The following is a 16,108-nucleotide window of genomic DNA, read 5'->3' on the forward strand; positions in this document are numbered from 1 at the left end:
AAATGGTATTCATTTTCAAAGGGAGACAACTTTTTCGAAATACTTTAGGTACAAATGGCATTCATTTTCAAAGGGAGACAACTTTTTCCGATTATTTTAAGTAATCGTCGAGAAAAGGTTGTTTCCCTTTGAAAATGAATGTCATTTGTAAAAAAATAAAGATAAACAATTGCTGAAAACTGTGTTCCACCTTGTTATGTGACATTTCACCACTCGCACGCTATTGTAAATGCATAAAAACGAACATGTGTAACAGTTCTTTGAAAATGGTGAGTTTTTAAAGGCGTTTAACTGTCCGGAAGTGGGGCCCCTTATAGGCAGTCATATTCTGGAATTCAATGTTTATATCAGTATACTGACACTTGTTTCGTAAAGTAATATACATGTTTTACAGGCTGTTCAATTTTCATGTCAAACAAATCTTTCTTTCTATGATTTGGTGTTGTTTGATTTTTGTTTCTCGAGGCCTTCTTCGTAACCTTAAGTTCCTTGAACGGTAAAGACTAATTTCTTCTCACCCGCTAAACTGCACACATGTACGGATTTAGAAATTAGTGGACGCTCTATAATATAATTTTGTTTACAGCCAATTAATAGTCAATTTTAATCAGGTTGTGGATAGTAAGTCCGCATCGAATTTGGATCTAGCTCGAAGCTCGAAACTGAAATGTTCAGCGTTTTATTCGAGCCATCGCTGAAATTCGAGTCTGTCGAAAATGGAAATCTTAAGAAACTGGTTTCGAGCTTGAATTAAATTTCGAGCGTGCAAAAAGAAAAACTTAAATGTTTCAAAACGTTGAAATTTGAGGCGCTTTTTTTGGGCAAGTTAGTAGAAGAATATCGAAATTCAATTTTTCGAAAGGATGATGTACGAGAATTTCGCTGACATTGAATTTCGAACAAACTCGGAAATCGAAATTAAAATCAAAAGAAAGCTAGAATTGAGAAAGAGACAGCTGGAAGATCGAAATTCAAACATTTTGAGCCAGCACGAATTTCTATCTTCTCGATATTCAGATTGAAAATTTGACTTTGATTTTCAAACTTGTTCGACACGCAGTGCTAGATTTTCGAAACGTCGAGCGAGCTAGGAAATAAAATTATTGCAAGTACGAAATTCAGCTGTTTCAAAAGTTAGTTTCACATTCAACCCTGTAGCTTTAATTGAAATTCGATAGCTTTGAAAATTCGAGCAGGCTTAAACCCGGGAATAATCTATTTATATTTTTTTTAAAAAGCTTGAATTTTGACATATCCGATCTGGCACGATTTTTAATGTTTGAATTATGATCTTGAGCAGATCGCAGTTTCAGTATTTAATATATTGAAATCCAGCTTTTCAAAATTTGAAGTACGATTTTCGAGCTGGCTCAACACTAATTGTTTGCTCGATATTTGACTTAAAAGTCAGTATTTTGCTTTGTGGTGATTTTCACGATGAGTCTAATTTTCCCATATGTTTGTGTTTAGATTAACTTGATTAGATCTTAATTTATTTTAGACTGTGGTCAAGATTAGCACCAAGCTCTCAATTTTTACCTTTTATAATCGAAATTCTGCAGATGTATTATGTGTTTCATGCTTAATAATTCGTGTGCTTTTCTATGTGCTTATTTGTACTGTAATATATGACTGTTCTATATTATCTGTTGCTGCGTCGGTCAATAGCTATTCATAGCTAATGTTGTAATTGTTGACAACCGACTAATGAATAAAAAATTGTAACTTGTATATTGTATTAAATCATAAAAATGTAAAAAAATATATCATTATCTAGGAGCTAAACTACTACACTCCTTCAATATGAAAATGTTCAAAGCAAATGTAACAGGAAAAAAATACACGACTATCAGAAATAATTTAGTAGTTGCATTACTTGGTAAATCGTGTATTTCATAACTTGTAATTCTTATGACACTTCTTTGCGGAATCAGCATTTTGTAATTAAAGATTTCCAAGTGTTTTCAGGAATTAAATACGGTAAAACTAACATATATCTCACAAATAAACATGCTTTATCATGACAGATACATTCTAAGATCGACTATAGCAAACAGTTAACAAGGAAAAATTGTAGTGTGGATAGCCGGGTAAACAGTACTCGGATATATCATATAGACGGACAGATAACTGTAACAGTTTAATTGTTGTATAATTAACATGACCAGTGAGTGTGGGTATAAAATGAAAAGTCCCAATTTAAATGACTGAAAGAAAGCAATCATTGCACCAGTTTATAAGAAAAGTCCAAAAGCCAAGGTTAGTAACTATAGTCCCTAACATTCTCGATGTCGACATTATAGGATAAATCCTGTTTTCTGGTATTAGCCACCAATAAACGCCTGATATTTTTTTCCAATATCTAGCATTGAAATAGTCGAGCGCGCTGTCTCCTGTGAATCTCTTGTTAGTTGAAGGAGTTGGGGCACGATCTCCAGGGCTCTGGTTTTATATACAGACACTCACAGTGTTACAACTGGACCACTGCGTCAGCTCCTGAATTACAGAAGTTTTTTCTAACTTGATCATTAGTGAAGAGGTTTCATCCTCATAGTAATGTATCACAACTGTTGATGACAGTTGTTCAATTTATATGCTTGCCATTGGTCCTCCACCTCTGATTCATGTGGGGAAGTTTGCAGTTACTTGCAGAGAACAGATTTGTACTAGTACAGAATCCAGGAACACCAGTTAGGTTAACTCTGCCGTTATATAACTGAAATACTGTTGAAAAACGGTGTTAAACCCAAAGCAATCAAACAAACAAAATATTAAGAGTAAATACACACAATACATAAGACTAAAACCTTGTGTCTGGAATGAAAAATTAATTCCCTTATATTTTTAATAGACATATTCATGATATTGTTGTGTAAATCTGAAGTATGTTTACTATATTAACTACCGGGAAACATGGTTTAGTCATAAAAGATATCTGTTTTTAGGTTACTTAACCAAAAGAAAAATAGAGTAGGGAGGTAACTGCATAAAAAGATTTGCTAATAAAAATACCAAAAACTGAGTTACCTTTTTCTAGGTTCACCGGTGAGTTTTTGTGAGTGCTCGATGTCCGGCGTCTGTCTGTCTGTCTGTCAACATTTAGCTTGTGTATGCGATAGAGGCTGTATTTTTCAACTGATCTTCATGAAATTTTGTCAGAATGATTACCTTGATGGAATCTATGCCAAGTATGAAAATGGGTCATCTGGGGTCAAAAACTAGGTCACTAGGTCAAAGAAAAACCTTGTGTATGTGATAGATGCTGTATTTTTCAATTGATCTTCATGAATTTTGGTCAGAATGATTGCCTCGATGAAATCTAGGTCAAGTTTGAATATTGGTCATCTTGGATCAAAAACTAGGTCACTAGGTCATATCAAAGAAAAAGCTTTTGTATACAATGGGGACTGCATTTTACACTGAATCTTCATGAAATTTTATCAGAATGTTTGTCTGGATGAAATCTTGGTCAAGTTTGAATGTGGGTCATTTGGTTTCAAAAATTAAGTCACACGGTCAAATTAAAGAAAAACCTTGTGTACGCAATAGGGGCTGCATTTTACACTGGATATTCATAAAATTTGGTCAGAATGAAAGCCTTGATGAAATCTAGGTCAAGGTCGAATACTGGTCATCTGGGGTCAAAAACTAGGTCACTAGGACAAATCAAAGAAAAACCTTGTGTATGCGATAGAAGCTGTATTTTTCAATTGATCTTCATGAATTTTGGTCAGAATAATTGCCTTGATGAAATCTAGGTCAAGTTCGAATATTGGTCATCTTGTTTCAAAAACTAGGTCACTAGGTCATATCAAAGAAAAAGCTTGTGTATGCAATGGGGACTGCATTTTACACCGAATCTTCATGAATTGATCAGAATGTTTGTCTGGATGAAATCTTGGTCAAGTTTGAATGTGGGTCATTTGGTGTCAAAAACTAAGTCACCTGGTCAAACCTTGTGTACGCAATAGGGGCTGCATTTTACTCTGGATATTCATAAAATTTGGCCAGAATGAAAGCCTTGATAAAATCTAGGTCAAGGTCGAATACGCATCATCTGGGTTCAAAAACTAGGTTACTAGTTCAAATCAAAATAAAAACCTTGTGTATGAGATAGAGGCTTCATTTTTCAACTGATCTTCATGAAATTTTGTCAGAATGATAGCCTTGATGAAATCTAGGTCAAATTCGAAAATCGGTCATCTGGGGTCAAAAACTAGGTCACTAGGTCAAATCAGGGGAAAACCATGTGTATGCAATAGGGGCTGCATTTTACACTGGATTTTCATAAAATTTAGTCAGAATGGTTGCCTCAATGAAATCTAGGCCAAATTCGAATATGGGTAATCTGGGGTCAAGAACTAGGTCACCAGGTCAAATCAAAGAAAAACCTTGGGTATGCGATAGAGGCTATATTTTTCAATTGATCTTCATGAAATTTAGTCAGAATGATAGCCTTGATGAAATCTAGCGCTAGTTCGAATATGGGTCATCTGAGGTCAAAAACTAGGTCACTAGGTCAAATAAAAGAAAATACTTGTTTACACTCAAGATTTTGCTCCAATTTTAATGAAAATTGGTCAGAATATTTGTTTCCATGAAATCACTAGGTCAAACATGTTTACACTGTTATGGTGTGTTTCTCAGGTGAGCGACTTAGGGCCATCTTGGCCCTCTAGTTTAATTGATCTTCATGAAGTTTGGTCAGAATGATTGCCTTGATGGAATCTTGGTCAAGTTCGGATATGGGTCATCTGGGGTCAAAAACTAGGTCACTATGTCAAATCAAAGAAAAACCTTGTGTATGCGATAGAAGCTGTATTTTTATGCCCCTTCGAAGAAGGAGGGGTATATTGTTTTGCAGATGTCAGTCGGTAGGTCGGTCGGTCTGTCGGTCGGTCGGAATGTAGACCAATCCGTTTCCGGATGATAACTCAAGAACTCTTGGGCCTAGGATCATGAAAGTTGATAGGGAGGTTGGTCATCACCAGCAGATGACCCCTATTGATTTTGAGGTCTGTATGTCAAAGATCAAGGTCACAGTGACCCTGAATAGTAAAACGGTTTCCGGATGATAACTCAAGAACCCTTGGGCCTAGGATCATGAAAGTTGATAGGGAGGTTGATCATGACCAGCAGATGACCCCTATTGATTTTGAGGTCAGTATGTTAAAGGTCAAGGTCACAGTGACCCTGAACAGTTAAACGGTTTCCGGATGATAACTCAAGAACGCTTAGGCCTAGGGTCACAAAAGTTGATAGGGAGATTGGTCATGACCAGCAGATGACCCCTATTGATTTTGAGGTCATTAGGTCAAAGGTCAAGGTCACATTGGCCAGGAACAGTTAAACGGTTTCTGATCTTCTTGTCCAAAACCATAGGGCCTAGGGCTTTGATATTTGGTATGAAGCACAATCTAGTGGTCCTCTAGCAAGATTGTTCAGACTATTTCCCTGGGGTCAAATATGGCCCCACCCCGGGGGTCACATGGTTTATATAGACTTATATAGGAAAAAACTTTGAAAAACCTCTTGTCCAAAACCACAGGACCTAGGGCTTTGATATTTTGTATATGAAATCATCTAGTGGTCCTCTACTAAGATTGTTCAAATTATTTCCCTAGGGTCAAATATGGCTCTGCCCTGGGGGTCACATGGTTTACATAGACTTATATAGGGAGAAACTTTGAAAATCTTCTTGTCGAAACCACAAAGACTATGGCTTTGATATTTTGTAATGTAGCATCATCTAGTGGTTCTCTACCAAGTTTGTTCAAATTATCCCTCTAGGGTCAAATATGGCCCCACCCCAGGGGTCACATGGTTCATATAGACTTATATAGGGAAAAACTTAGAATCTTCATGTCCATAACTTACATCATTCAAATTTGGACCACATGTATAGTTTTGAGTGGCAAGATGAACCTTGACATGAGTTGACCTTGATCTTGACCTAGTGACCTTCTTTCACATTTCTGTAGCTACAGCCTTCAAATTTGGACCACATGCATAGGTTTGTGTACCAAAAAAAAACTTTGACCTTGTTATTGACCTAGTGACCTACTTTCACATTTTTGAAGGTACAAGCTTCAAATTGGACCACTTGCATAGTTTTGTGTTCCGAAATAAAATTTGACCTTGATTTTGACCTAGTGACCTACTTTCATATTTCTCAAGCTACAGCCTCCAAATTTGAAGCACATGCATAATTCTGTCTACCGAAATGAACTTTGACCTTGAAATTGATCTAGTGACCTACTTTCACATTTCTCAAGCCACAGCTTTCAAATTTGGACCACATACACTTTGTTTTGTACCGAAATGAAATTTGACCTTGATTTTGACCTTGAGCTAGTCTTGAAATTTGGAACATTCAAAAATTCAAAAATGGCTCAGTGGATGGCGCCAAGATCTCTCTGTAATCTCTTGTTAGGTTTATAGGTTAAAGTCAGATTAAACCAGAATGGTAGAACTTTTGTTTACAGTGAGCATATAATTTCTGTTCCTTGTGCAATTGCTGAATGCATCAAGGGGGGGGGGGCATTTCATGTTCGACGAGCTCTTGTTCAATTGGTCTTCATGAAATTTGGTCGGAATGATTGCCTTGATAAAATCTAGGTCAAGTTTGAATATAAAAAAACTAGGTCACTAGGTCAAATCAAAGAAAAACCTTGTGTATGCTATAGAGGCTGTATTTTTCAATTGATCTTCATAAAATTATGTCAGAATGATTGCCTTGATGAAATCTAGGTCGAGTTTGAATATGGGTCATCTGAGGTCAAAAACTAGGTCACATCAAAGAAAAACCTTGTGTATGCGATAGAGACTGTATTTGTAGCTCACCTGAGCCAACGGCTCATGATGAGTGTTTGTGACTGCTCTGTGTCCGTCGTGCGTCGTCCCTCCATCAACAATTTCTAAAAAAAATCTTCTTGAAAACCACTGGGCAGAATTATACCAAACTTCACAGGAATGATCCTTGGGTGGTCCCCTTTCAAAATTGTTCAAAGAATTGAATTTCATGCAGAACTCTGGTTGCCATGGCAACCGAAAGGAAAAACTTTAAAAATCTTCTAGTCCAAAACTGCCAGGCCTAGAGCCTTAATATTTGGCGTATGACATCATCTAATGGTCCTCTATGAAAATTGTTCAAATTATGCCTCTGGGGTGAAAAGAGGCCCTGCCCCGGGGGTCCGAAGTTTTGCATAGACTTATATAGGAAAAAACTTCAAAAATCTTCTTGTCTAAAACCACAAGACCTACCGTAGGCCTTTGATATTTGGTTTGTAGCATAACCTTGTGGTCCTCTACCAAAATTGTTCAAATTATTACCCTGGGATGAAAAGATGCCCTGCCCCTGGGGGGGGGGGGGGGGGGGGGGTGGGCTAAAGTTTTACATAGACTTATATAGGAATTTTTTTTTTAAAATCTTGTCTAAAACTGCAAGGCTTAGGCTTTTGATATTTGGTATGTTGCATTGCCTTGTGGTCCTCTACCAAAATTTTCAAATTATTACCCTGGGGTGAAAAGAGGCCCTGCCCCGGGGTCTCAAGTTTTACATAGACTTACCGTATTTTCCCGAATTAAGGCCCCCCCCCCCCCCTAATTAACGCCCCCCACCAATTTTGGAGGGGAAAAAAGTCAACAAGAACGGGAAAAAATCACCTACCTCATTTTTATAAGTCCACATAATAAGTAATTTACAGTACTAAAGTCCAGTGTATTAAAAATTAAACACACTTTTAAACAGTCCATGTAGCGTAAATCCAAAACATTTGCACTAAGTACGGTACGTAACAGAAAATTAAACGGTAAATACATCTTTGATTTGTTCTTACACCACTCGCACACACGCTTCCTGCCGACTTTAAACAAACTTGCAGCAATGTGTTTACGATATACCCTTTTCTTCGGCAGTTTTAAGAACTTTTAATTTAAAAGCAGACACAGCAGCGTGTGAAACCATTGACATTGTGTATTGCGCTATTAGCTACCCGCATGTACTAAGGAAAATGTTATCGGAGTACACAGCTGTTTGGGTCATGACGTAATGTGTAGTGTCGCGAGCGTGTCAAAAAGCCAGACATGGAATACATGAGGTACCGTATTTAAATGCATAAAAGACACACTGCATTAAATTGGATGCCAAATAATTACGTTTTAGGGGGATTAAACAATACAGAAACACTTTACAGCTAGTTTGAACGATGTTTTTAAGTTTTGTAAAAATTTTCATTTTTTTTTACCTCAAATAAACGCCCCCTCTTTGGAAAATGTAACGCCCCCGGGGGCGTTAATACGGAAAAATACGGTATATAGGAAAAAAAATAAAAATCTTCTTGTCCTGAAGTTCAAGGCCTAGGCCTTTGATATTTGGTGTGTAGCGTTGCCTAGTGGATCTCTTACAAGATTGTTCAAATTATACCCCTGGGGTGAAAAGAGGCCCTGCCCTGGGGGTCACTTGTTATATGAGTTGTATAGGAAATAGTACTTAAAAATTATTAGATCATAGTTCCTAGACTGTTTAATTAATAAAAAAAAGTCTATAATTACCTGATGACCCCAAGTGATTAGGGGTCACCTGACTGTGACCTTGACCTACTGACCTAATTTCTTGTTTTTTAAGATACAACCTTGAAATTTGGATGACATGTACAGTTAAGCACACAGATCTTAAATCTGACTTTCAGTGACCATGAATGTGACCTACTGACCTACTTTCTTTATATTTTAGCATCAGAATGCTATTTGAAACATGTGGCTCATATTACTCAGGTGAGCGATCCAGGGTCATCATGACCCTCTTGTTCAATAATAGGTCTTCATGAAATTTGGTCAGTATGATTGCCTTGATGAAATTTAGGTCGAGTCTGAATGTATGGGTCATCTGGGGCCAAAAAGTGAGTCACTAGGTCAAATCAATGAAAAACCTTGTGTATGCGATAGAGACTGTATTTTTCAATTGATCTTCATGAAATTTGGTCAGAATGATTGTCTTGATAAAATCTAGGTCAAGGTTGAATATGGGTCATCTGGGGTCAAAATCTAGGTCACTAGGTCATATCTAAGAAAATACTTGCTTAAACTCAGGAGACCACATTTTTGGTCCTATCTTAATGAAAATTGGCCAGATATTAGATTCCATGAAATCACTAGGTCAAACATGTTTACACTGTTACCAGTCAGGGGTGTAACTGTTTTAAGTTATGTAACCTATTTCAGTTACTTTTGCAAGCATTTTATAACCTGTATTAGTTATAAAACAAGGCAGTCTGAAAGACAGCTAAATCCCCCGCCACTGCTATGGATAGTGAAAGGGTAAACCTTTGATTTTAGCTGTGACCTTGACCTTGAACTGACATGGCTGACTCATGAATTCTGCACAACATCTTGATGAGGTGATCATTTGACCAAAGTTTCATGAAAATCCTTCAAGGGGTTTAGGAGATACAGAGCTGAAACCTTTGACCTTCAGTTGTGACCTTGACCTTGAGTTGACATGGCTGACTCATGAGTTCTTGATGAGGTGATCATTTGACCCAAGTTTGATGAAAATCCTTCAAGGGGTTAAGGAGATACAGAGTGGACACCAAATGGAAGGCTCAAACCTTCGACCCTTAGTTGTGACCTTGACCTTGAGCTGGCATGGTTGACTCATAAGTTCTGCACATCGCCTTGTTGAGGTGATCGTTTGACCCAAGTTTGATGAAAACCCTTCAAAGGGTTTAGGAGATATAGAGTGGACACAAAATGGAAGGCTCAAACCTTTGACCCTAAGTTGTGACCTTGATCTTGAGCCACCATGACTGACTCATGGGTTCTGCACATCGTCTTGATGAGGTGATCATTTGACCCAAGTTTTATAAAATTCCTTCAAGGGGTTTATGAGATATAGAGCGGACACAAAATGGAAGGCTCAAACCTTTGACCCAAAGTTGTGACCTTGACCTTGAGCTGGCATGGCTGACTCATGGGTTCTGCACATCATCTTGATGAGGTGATCATTTGACCCAAGTTTTATAAAATTCCTTCAAGGGGTTTAGGAGATATAGAGCGGACACAAAATGGCAGGCTCCAACCTTTGACCTTGAGTTGTGACCTTGACCTTGAACCGACAAGGCTGACTCATGGGTATGCACATCGTCTTGATGAGGTGATCATTTGACCCAAGTTTCATGAAAATCCTCCAAGGGGTTTAGGAGATATGGACCGGACACGATTTTGTTACGGACGGACGGAAAGACGGAAGGACGGACGCAGACCATTCCTATAATCCCTCCACCACGGCGGGGGATTAATAAAGTTAACTCAGGTAAGTTATTCAAAAAAAAGTCTTTTTGCTGTTCTCACGAAGTGACCTTTAAAGTGAAATTAGTAGCTGTGGTTAATCAAATTCTCTTTTAGTCTGATCATGACCTGATAAGCATAATGGGATGTTAAGAGATTTATAGCTTTAAAACTTTTGCGTAAAACTTTATCAGCCTTGCGTAAAAAAATTTATTGCATAGCTGGAAAGATAAAAGTTCAAGGATTCAGGAAAAAATTGCATTAGTCTCATTCAAAACAAGGAATTTGCACAGGAGGGCTTTGTTAATCCCCCGCCGTGGCGGAGGGATTATAGGAATGGTCTGCGTCCGTCCTTCCGTCCGTCCTTCCGTCCGTAACAAAATCGTGTCCGGTCCATATCTCCTAAACCCCTCGAAGGATTTTCATGAAACTTGGGTCAAATGATCACCTCATCAAGACGATGTGCAGAACCCATGAGTCAGCCTTGTCGGTTCAAGGTCAAGGTCACAACTCAAGGTCAAAGGTTTGAGCCTGCCATTTTGTGTCCGCTCTATATCTCATAAACCCCTTGAAGGAATTTTATAAAACTTGGGTCAAATGATTACCTCATCAAGACGATGTGCAGAACCCATGAGTCAGCCATGCCGGCTCAAGGTCAAGGTCACAACTTAGGGTCAAAGGTTTTGAGCCTTCCATTTTGTGTCCGCTCTATATCTTCTAAACTCCTTGAAGGATTTTCATGAAACTTGGGTCAAATGGTCACCTCATCAAGACGATGTGCAGAACCCATGGGTCAGCCTTGTCGGCTCAAGGTCAAGGTCACAACTCAAGGTCAAAGGTTTGAGCCTTCCATTTTGTGTCCGCTCTATATCTCCTAAACCCCTAGAAGGAATTTTATCAAACTTGAGTCAAATGATCACCTCATCAAGACGATGTGCAGAACCCATGAGTCAGTCATGCCGGCTCAAGGTCAAGGTCACAACTTTGGGTCAAAGGTTTGAGCCTTCCATTTTGTGTCCGCTCTTTATCTTCTAAACTCCTTGAAGGATTTTCATCAAACTTGGGTCAAACGATCACCTCATCAAGGCGATTTGCAGAACTTATGAGTCAGCCATGTCGGCTCAAGGTCAAGGTCACAACTGAAGGTCAAAGGTTTGAGCCTTCCATTTCGTGTCCGCTCTATATCTCCTAAACCCCTTGAAGGAATTTTATAAAACTTGGGTAAAATGATTACCTCATCAAAATGATGTGCAGAAATTATGAGTCAACCATGCCAGCTCAAGGTCAAGGTCACAACTAAGGGTCAAAGGTTTGAGCCTTCCATTTTGTGTCCACTCTGTATCTCCTAAACCCCTTGAAGGATTTTCATCAAACTTGGGTCAAATGATCACCTCATCAAGAACTCATGAGTCAGCCATGTCAACTCAAGGTCAAGGTCACAACTGAAGGTCAAAGGTTTCAGCTCTGTATCCCCTAAACCCCTTGAAGGATTTTCATGAAACTTGGGTCAAAATGAAATGATCACCTCATCAAGACGTTGTGCAGAATTCATGAGTCAGCCATGTCAGTTCAAGGTCAAGGTCACAGCTAAAATCAAAGGTTTACCCTTTCACTATCCATAGCAGTGGCGGGGGATTTAGCTGTCTTTCAGACTGCCTTGTAATATTTTATGATAACTGAAACAAGTTATGGAAGAATAAGCAATAACTCAAATGGGTTACAAAATGCGATAACTTGAAATAGTTACACCCCTGACTGGTTATGGTGTGTTTCTCAGGTGAGCGACCTAGGGCCATCTTGGCCCTCTTGTTTAAGTATTTCATCGTGTGGACTTGCTAGAATGTGTATACTCTGCTGTTGGTGAGAAAAAAAATCATATGAGTACACAGATTAAATGTAGGACAGGGATGATTACTCTGTGAATTGGATCTGATTCGATTACTAGGTGAAACCGGTTTCAATTTTGCAAAACCGCTAATCACTCTCAAACGATAAACATCACAAATACTTTATCTTTATACATTTCTTTGACCAGCACATAGACCCGCAGTATATTTCCGCTAAAACACATCAACTTGAATATAATTAATAGCCTTGGATTTGCCTGTCGTGATATATAATCTAAAATATTACTTATTAATTATCACACTGCTTCTAAACGATAAAGTCTGTAAGTTCCTAATGAAGTCAGCTGCTTGAAGAATCTAGAAATGGTCGTCAGGAAAGAAAACAGCATTTTCAATATGGCGGCTGATTAACCGGTTCGATTTGATTTCATACAACTGATTAACCGGTTTCAGCATTTTAAAATCGTCCCAGCCCTAATTAAATGTGAAATCATTTAAAACATTGGTTTTAATTGGCACAGTTCTGTAGACTTGAAAATGTAAAGTTAAAACTGGCTGCACAAATTCTGATTTGATTCCTATGAAAATTTACCAAAGTGGTGACTCATAACACAAGATATAGGTTACCCAACATGTAGAATTAACAATATGAAAAATGATAGATATATTTAAAATTATAACCTTTCAATGACTTAGTCATGTACCTTGAAAGAACTATTTTCTCTGTTTGCAGTTGCTTGAAGAGGAACATAGACTACATTAAGAAGGACCAAACAGACACAACCATGAAGATAAATGTTGATGGACTTTTAGTTTACTTCCCTTATGACTACATATACCCGGAACAGTTCATGTATATGATGGAACTGAAAAAGACGCTCGATGCCAAAGGTCACTGTGTCCTTGAGATGCCGTCTGGTACGGGGAAAACTGTGTCACTGCTGTCACTGGTCGTTGCTTACATTAAGGGTAACCCTGATGAAGTTAACAAAATGATATACTGCTCAAGAACAATCCCGGAGTTAGAAAAGGTTGTAGAAGAATTGAAGAATCTGATGGAATATTATGAAAAGGAAACTGGTGAAAAACAGACCATATTAGGATTAGCTTTATCCTCAAGAAAAAATCTGTGTATACATCCACGAGCATCACAAGGAGGGGAGGGAACTTCTGTTGATGCCGAATGTCAGAAAATGACAGTGTCATATGTGAGAAAGAAACATGAACGAGATGATTCTATCGAGGTATGTGACTTCTTTGAAAAGTGGGAAAAGAATGGTAAGGGGACTATGTTACCACAAGGAATATACGGCTTGGATGAGTTGAAAGAGTATGGTGCAAAGAAAGGCTGGTGTCCTTATTTCCTGGCTAGGAATGCAATAATGCAGGCAGATGTTGTTGTGTATAGTTATTACTACCTCCTGGATCCGAAGATAGCAGACATTGTTTCTAAAGAACTTTCTAAAAAGTCTTGCGTTGTGTTTGACGAGGCACACAATATCGACAATGTGTGTATTGAATCAATGAGTGTACAAATTACCAAGAAGACGTTAGACAGATGCCAGAACAACATGGACACTCTCACACGTCACATTAACAGGATTAAAGAGTCCGACACTGAGAAATTAAAGGAGGAGTATAAAAGATTGGTTGAGGGGTTGAAGGAAACCAATCTAAATAGAGAAACAGATGTTGTTCTGGCCAATCCAGTTATTCCTGATGAGATTCTGCAAGAAGCTGTACCGGGAAATATTAGAAATGCTGAACATTTCATTTCTTTTCTAAAGAGATTTTGTGAGTACTTGAAAACCCGGTTAAGAGTTCAGCATGTTGTCTCAGAAACTCCGCCTTCTTTTCTTAAAGATTGCTCACAGAAAGTCTGCATTGAACGAAAGCCTTTGAGGTTCTGTTCGGAAAGACTGGCATCTTTATTACGGACTTTAGAATTGGCAGATGTGTCTGATTTCAAAGCATTGACGTTGATTTCACACTTCGCGACACTGGTCAGCACATACGCAAAAGGTTTCGTTCTCATCTTTGAGCCTTTTGATGACAGAACACCAACAATCTCGAATCCGATCCTGAACTTCAGTTGTTTGGATGCATCTATAGCAGTAAAGCCTATATTTGACAGGTTTCAGTCAGTCGTCATCACATCAGGAACTCTTTCACCATTAGACATGTACCCAAAAATCCTTGATTTCCGCCCAGTCAACATGGCTTTGTTCACGATGACCCTGGCACGGACTTGTATATGCCCTATGATCATCAGCAAGGGAAATGACCAGGTTGCAATGAGTTCCAAGTTTGAATCCAGAGAAGATCCAGCAGTGATACGTAACTATGGCAACCTGCTTGTTGAAATGTGTGGTGTTGTTCCCGATGGTCTGGTGTGTTTCTTCACAAGTTACATTTACATGGAGTCGACTGTGGCATCATGGTACGAGCAGGGAATAATTGATCAGATACAGAAACAGAAGTTGCTATTTATAGAAACTCAGGATGCAGCGGAGACAACTTTGGCTCTTCTCAACTACCAGAAGGCTTGTGAAAATGGCCGGGGTGCGGTGTTACTGTCTGTTGCAAGAGGAAAAGTCTCGGAAGGTGTGGACTTTGATCACCATCTGGGACGAGCTGTTATCATGTTTGGAGTACCTTATGTCTACACACAGAGCCGCATCCTGAAGGCACGTCTTGAATATTTGAGGGAAGCTTTCCAGATACGAGAAAATGACTTTCTGACATTTGACGCGATGAGGCATGCTGCACAATGTGTCGGAAGGTGTCTTCGAGGGAAAACTGACTATGGTATTATGTTGTTTGCTGACAAGAGATTTGCACGTGCTGACAAGCGGGGTAAGCTGCCGAAATGGATCCAGGAACACCTGAAGGACAGTCTGTGTAACCTGTCCACTGACGAGGGTGTACAGGTAGCCAAGCGGTTCCTGAGACAGATGGCACAGCCGTTCAGCAGGGAGGATCAGCTTGGTCTGTCACTGCTTACGCTAGAACAGCTACAGTCCGAGGACATGAAGAAGAAAATAGAATCTAGAATGCAGTATGTCTGAACTAGTCAATGGACAGTATAAAAATACACCTGAAAATAGTAGACCTGATTTTATGGGACTGTGCAGGTTTAAGCAATTGCTTAAGGGACTAAGCAGCAGTGAAAATAGCTGTAATAATATAACACATGTAGCATTTTGTAACATTTTGAATATTTTATATATTATTCAGAATTTTCTATAACAGAAGCAAAATCTGTTGATAAAAAAAAAAATTCTCATTAATTTGTTTGGAAGATCTTTGTTAAGAAAAAGTATACAATTGCAGAGCATAAATTGGATGAAAAATTCTGTTTTGGGTGTATCATTGTTACAGTTTTACACTGTATTTGTTCAAGATTCAGAAGAATATAAAAATGGACAGCCATACTGTACGTAATAAAAGTAAAGTGGGTGATATTGTTGTTTGAGAATTATTACAATTTTATGATAAACAAAAGAATAGCAGTAGAACTGATGGATTCTCCCTGAGAAACATGCTGTATTACACATATGAAACTAATGTCAGGCAGAGATTTTAAAAATAATGCAGAAGGCATATACCATTACAGCACGAACTGTAAGCATGTACAAAACCAGATATAATAGTCTAAATCAACACTAACAAGAGCTCGTTGAAGACGAAATGACCCCCCCCCCCCCCCCCCCCCACCTTTATGCATTTAGTAATTGCACAAGAAACAGAAATTATGTATGCTCACTGTAAACAAAAGTTCTACCGTTCTGGTTCAATCTGACTTTAACCTATTAACCTAACAAGAGATCACAGAGTGATCTTGGCGCCCACCACTGAGCCATTTTTGAATGTTCAAAATTTCAAGGCTAGCTCAAGGTCAAAATCAAGGTCAAATTTCACATCTGTACAAAACACTGCATGTGGTCCAAATTTGAAAGCTGTGGCTTGAGGAA

At 38.5% G+C, this 16,108-nt stretch overlaps 1 protein-coding gene across 2 annotated transcripts; it reads left to right on the forward strand.

The window, feature by feature from the left end:
- Positions 1 to 1,859: 1,859 nt before the first annotated feature.
- LOC123523782 (general transcription and DNA repair factor IIH helicase subunit XPD-like) lies at positions 1,860 to 15,593 on the forward strand. 2 transcript variants are annotated; one of them, XM_045301435.2, is made up of 2 exons: positions 1,860 to 1,980; positions 12,868 to 15,593. In XM_045301435.2, the coding sequence occupies exon 2, from the start codon at positions 12,920 to 12,922 to the stop codon at positions 15,200 to 15,202; it is 2,283 nt and encodes a 760-aa protein (XP_045157370.1). In that variant the 5' UTR covers positions 1,860 to 1,980; positions 12,868 to 12,919; the 3' UTR covers positions 15,203 to 15,593. The 2 variants fall into 2 exon arrangements, with proteins under 2 accessions (XP_045157370.1, XP_045157369.1); XM_045301434.2 differs by lacking the exon at positions 1,860 to 1,980 and adding an exon at positions 2,057 to 2,259.
- Positions 15,594 to 16,108: the final 515 nt, after the last annotated feature.

This window comes from Mercenaria mercenaria, chromosome 3, assembly GCF_021730395.1.
Source record: "Mercenaria mercenaria strain notata chromosome 3, MADL_Memer_1, whole genome shotgun sequence".
Lineage (NCBI taxonomy): Eukaryota > Metazoa > Mollusca > Bivalvia > Venerida > Veneridae > Mercenaria > Mercenaria mercenaria.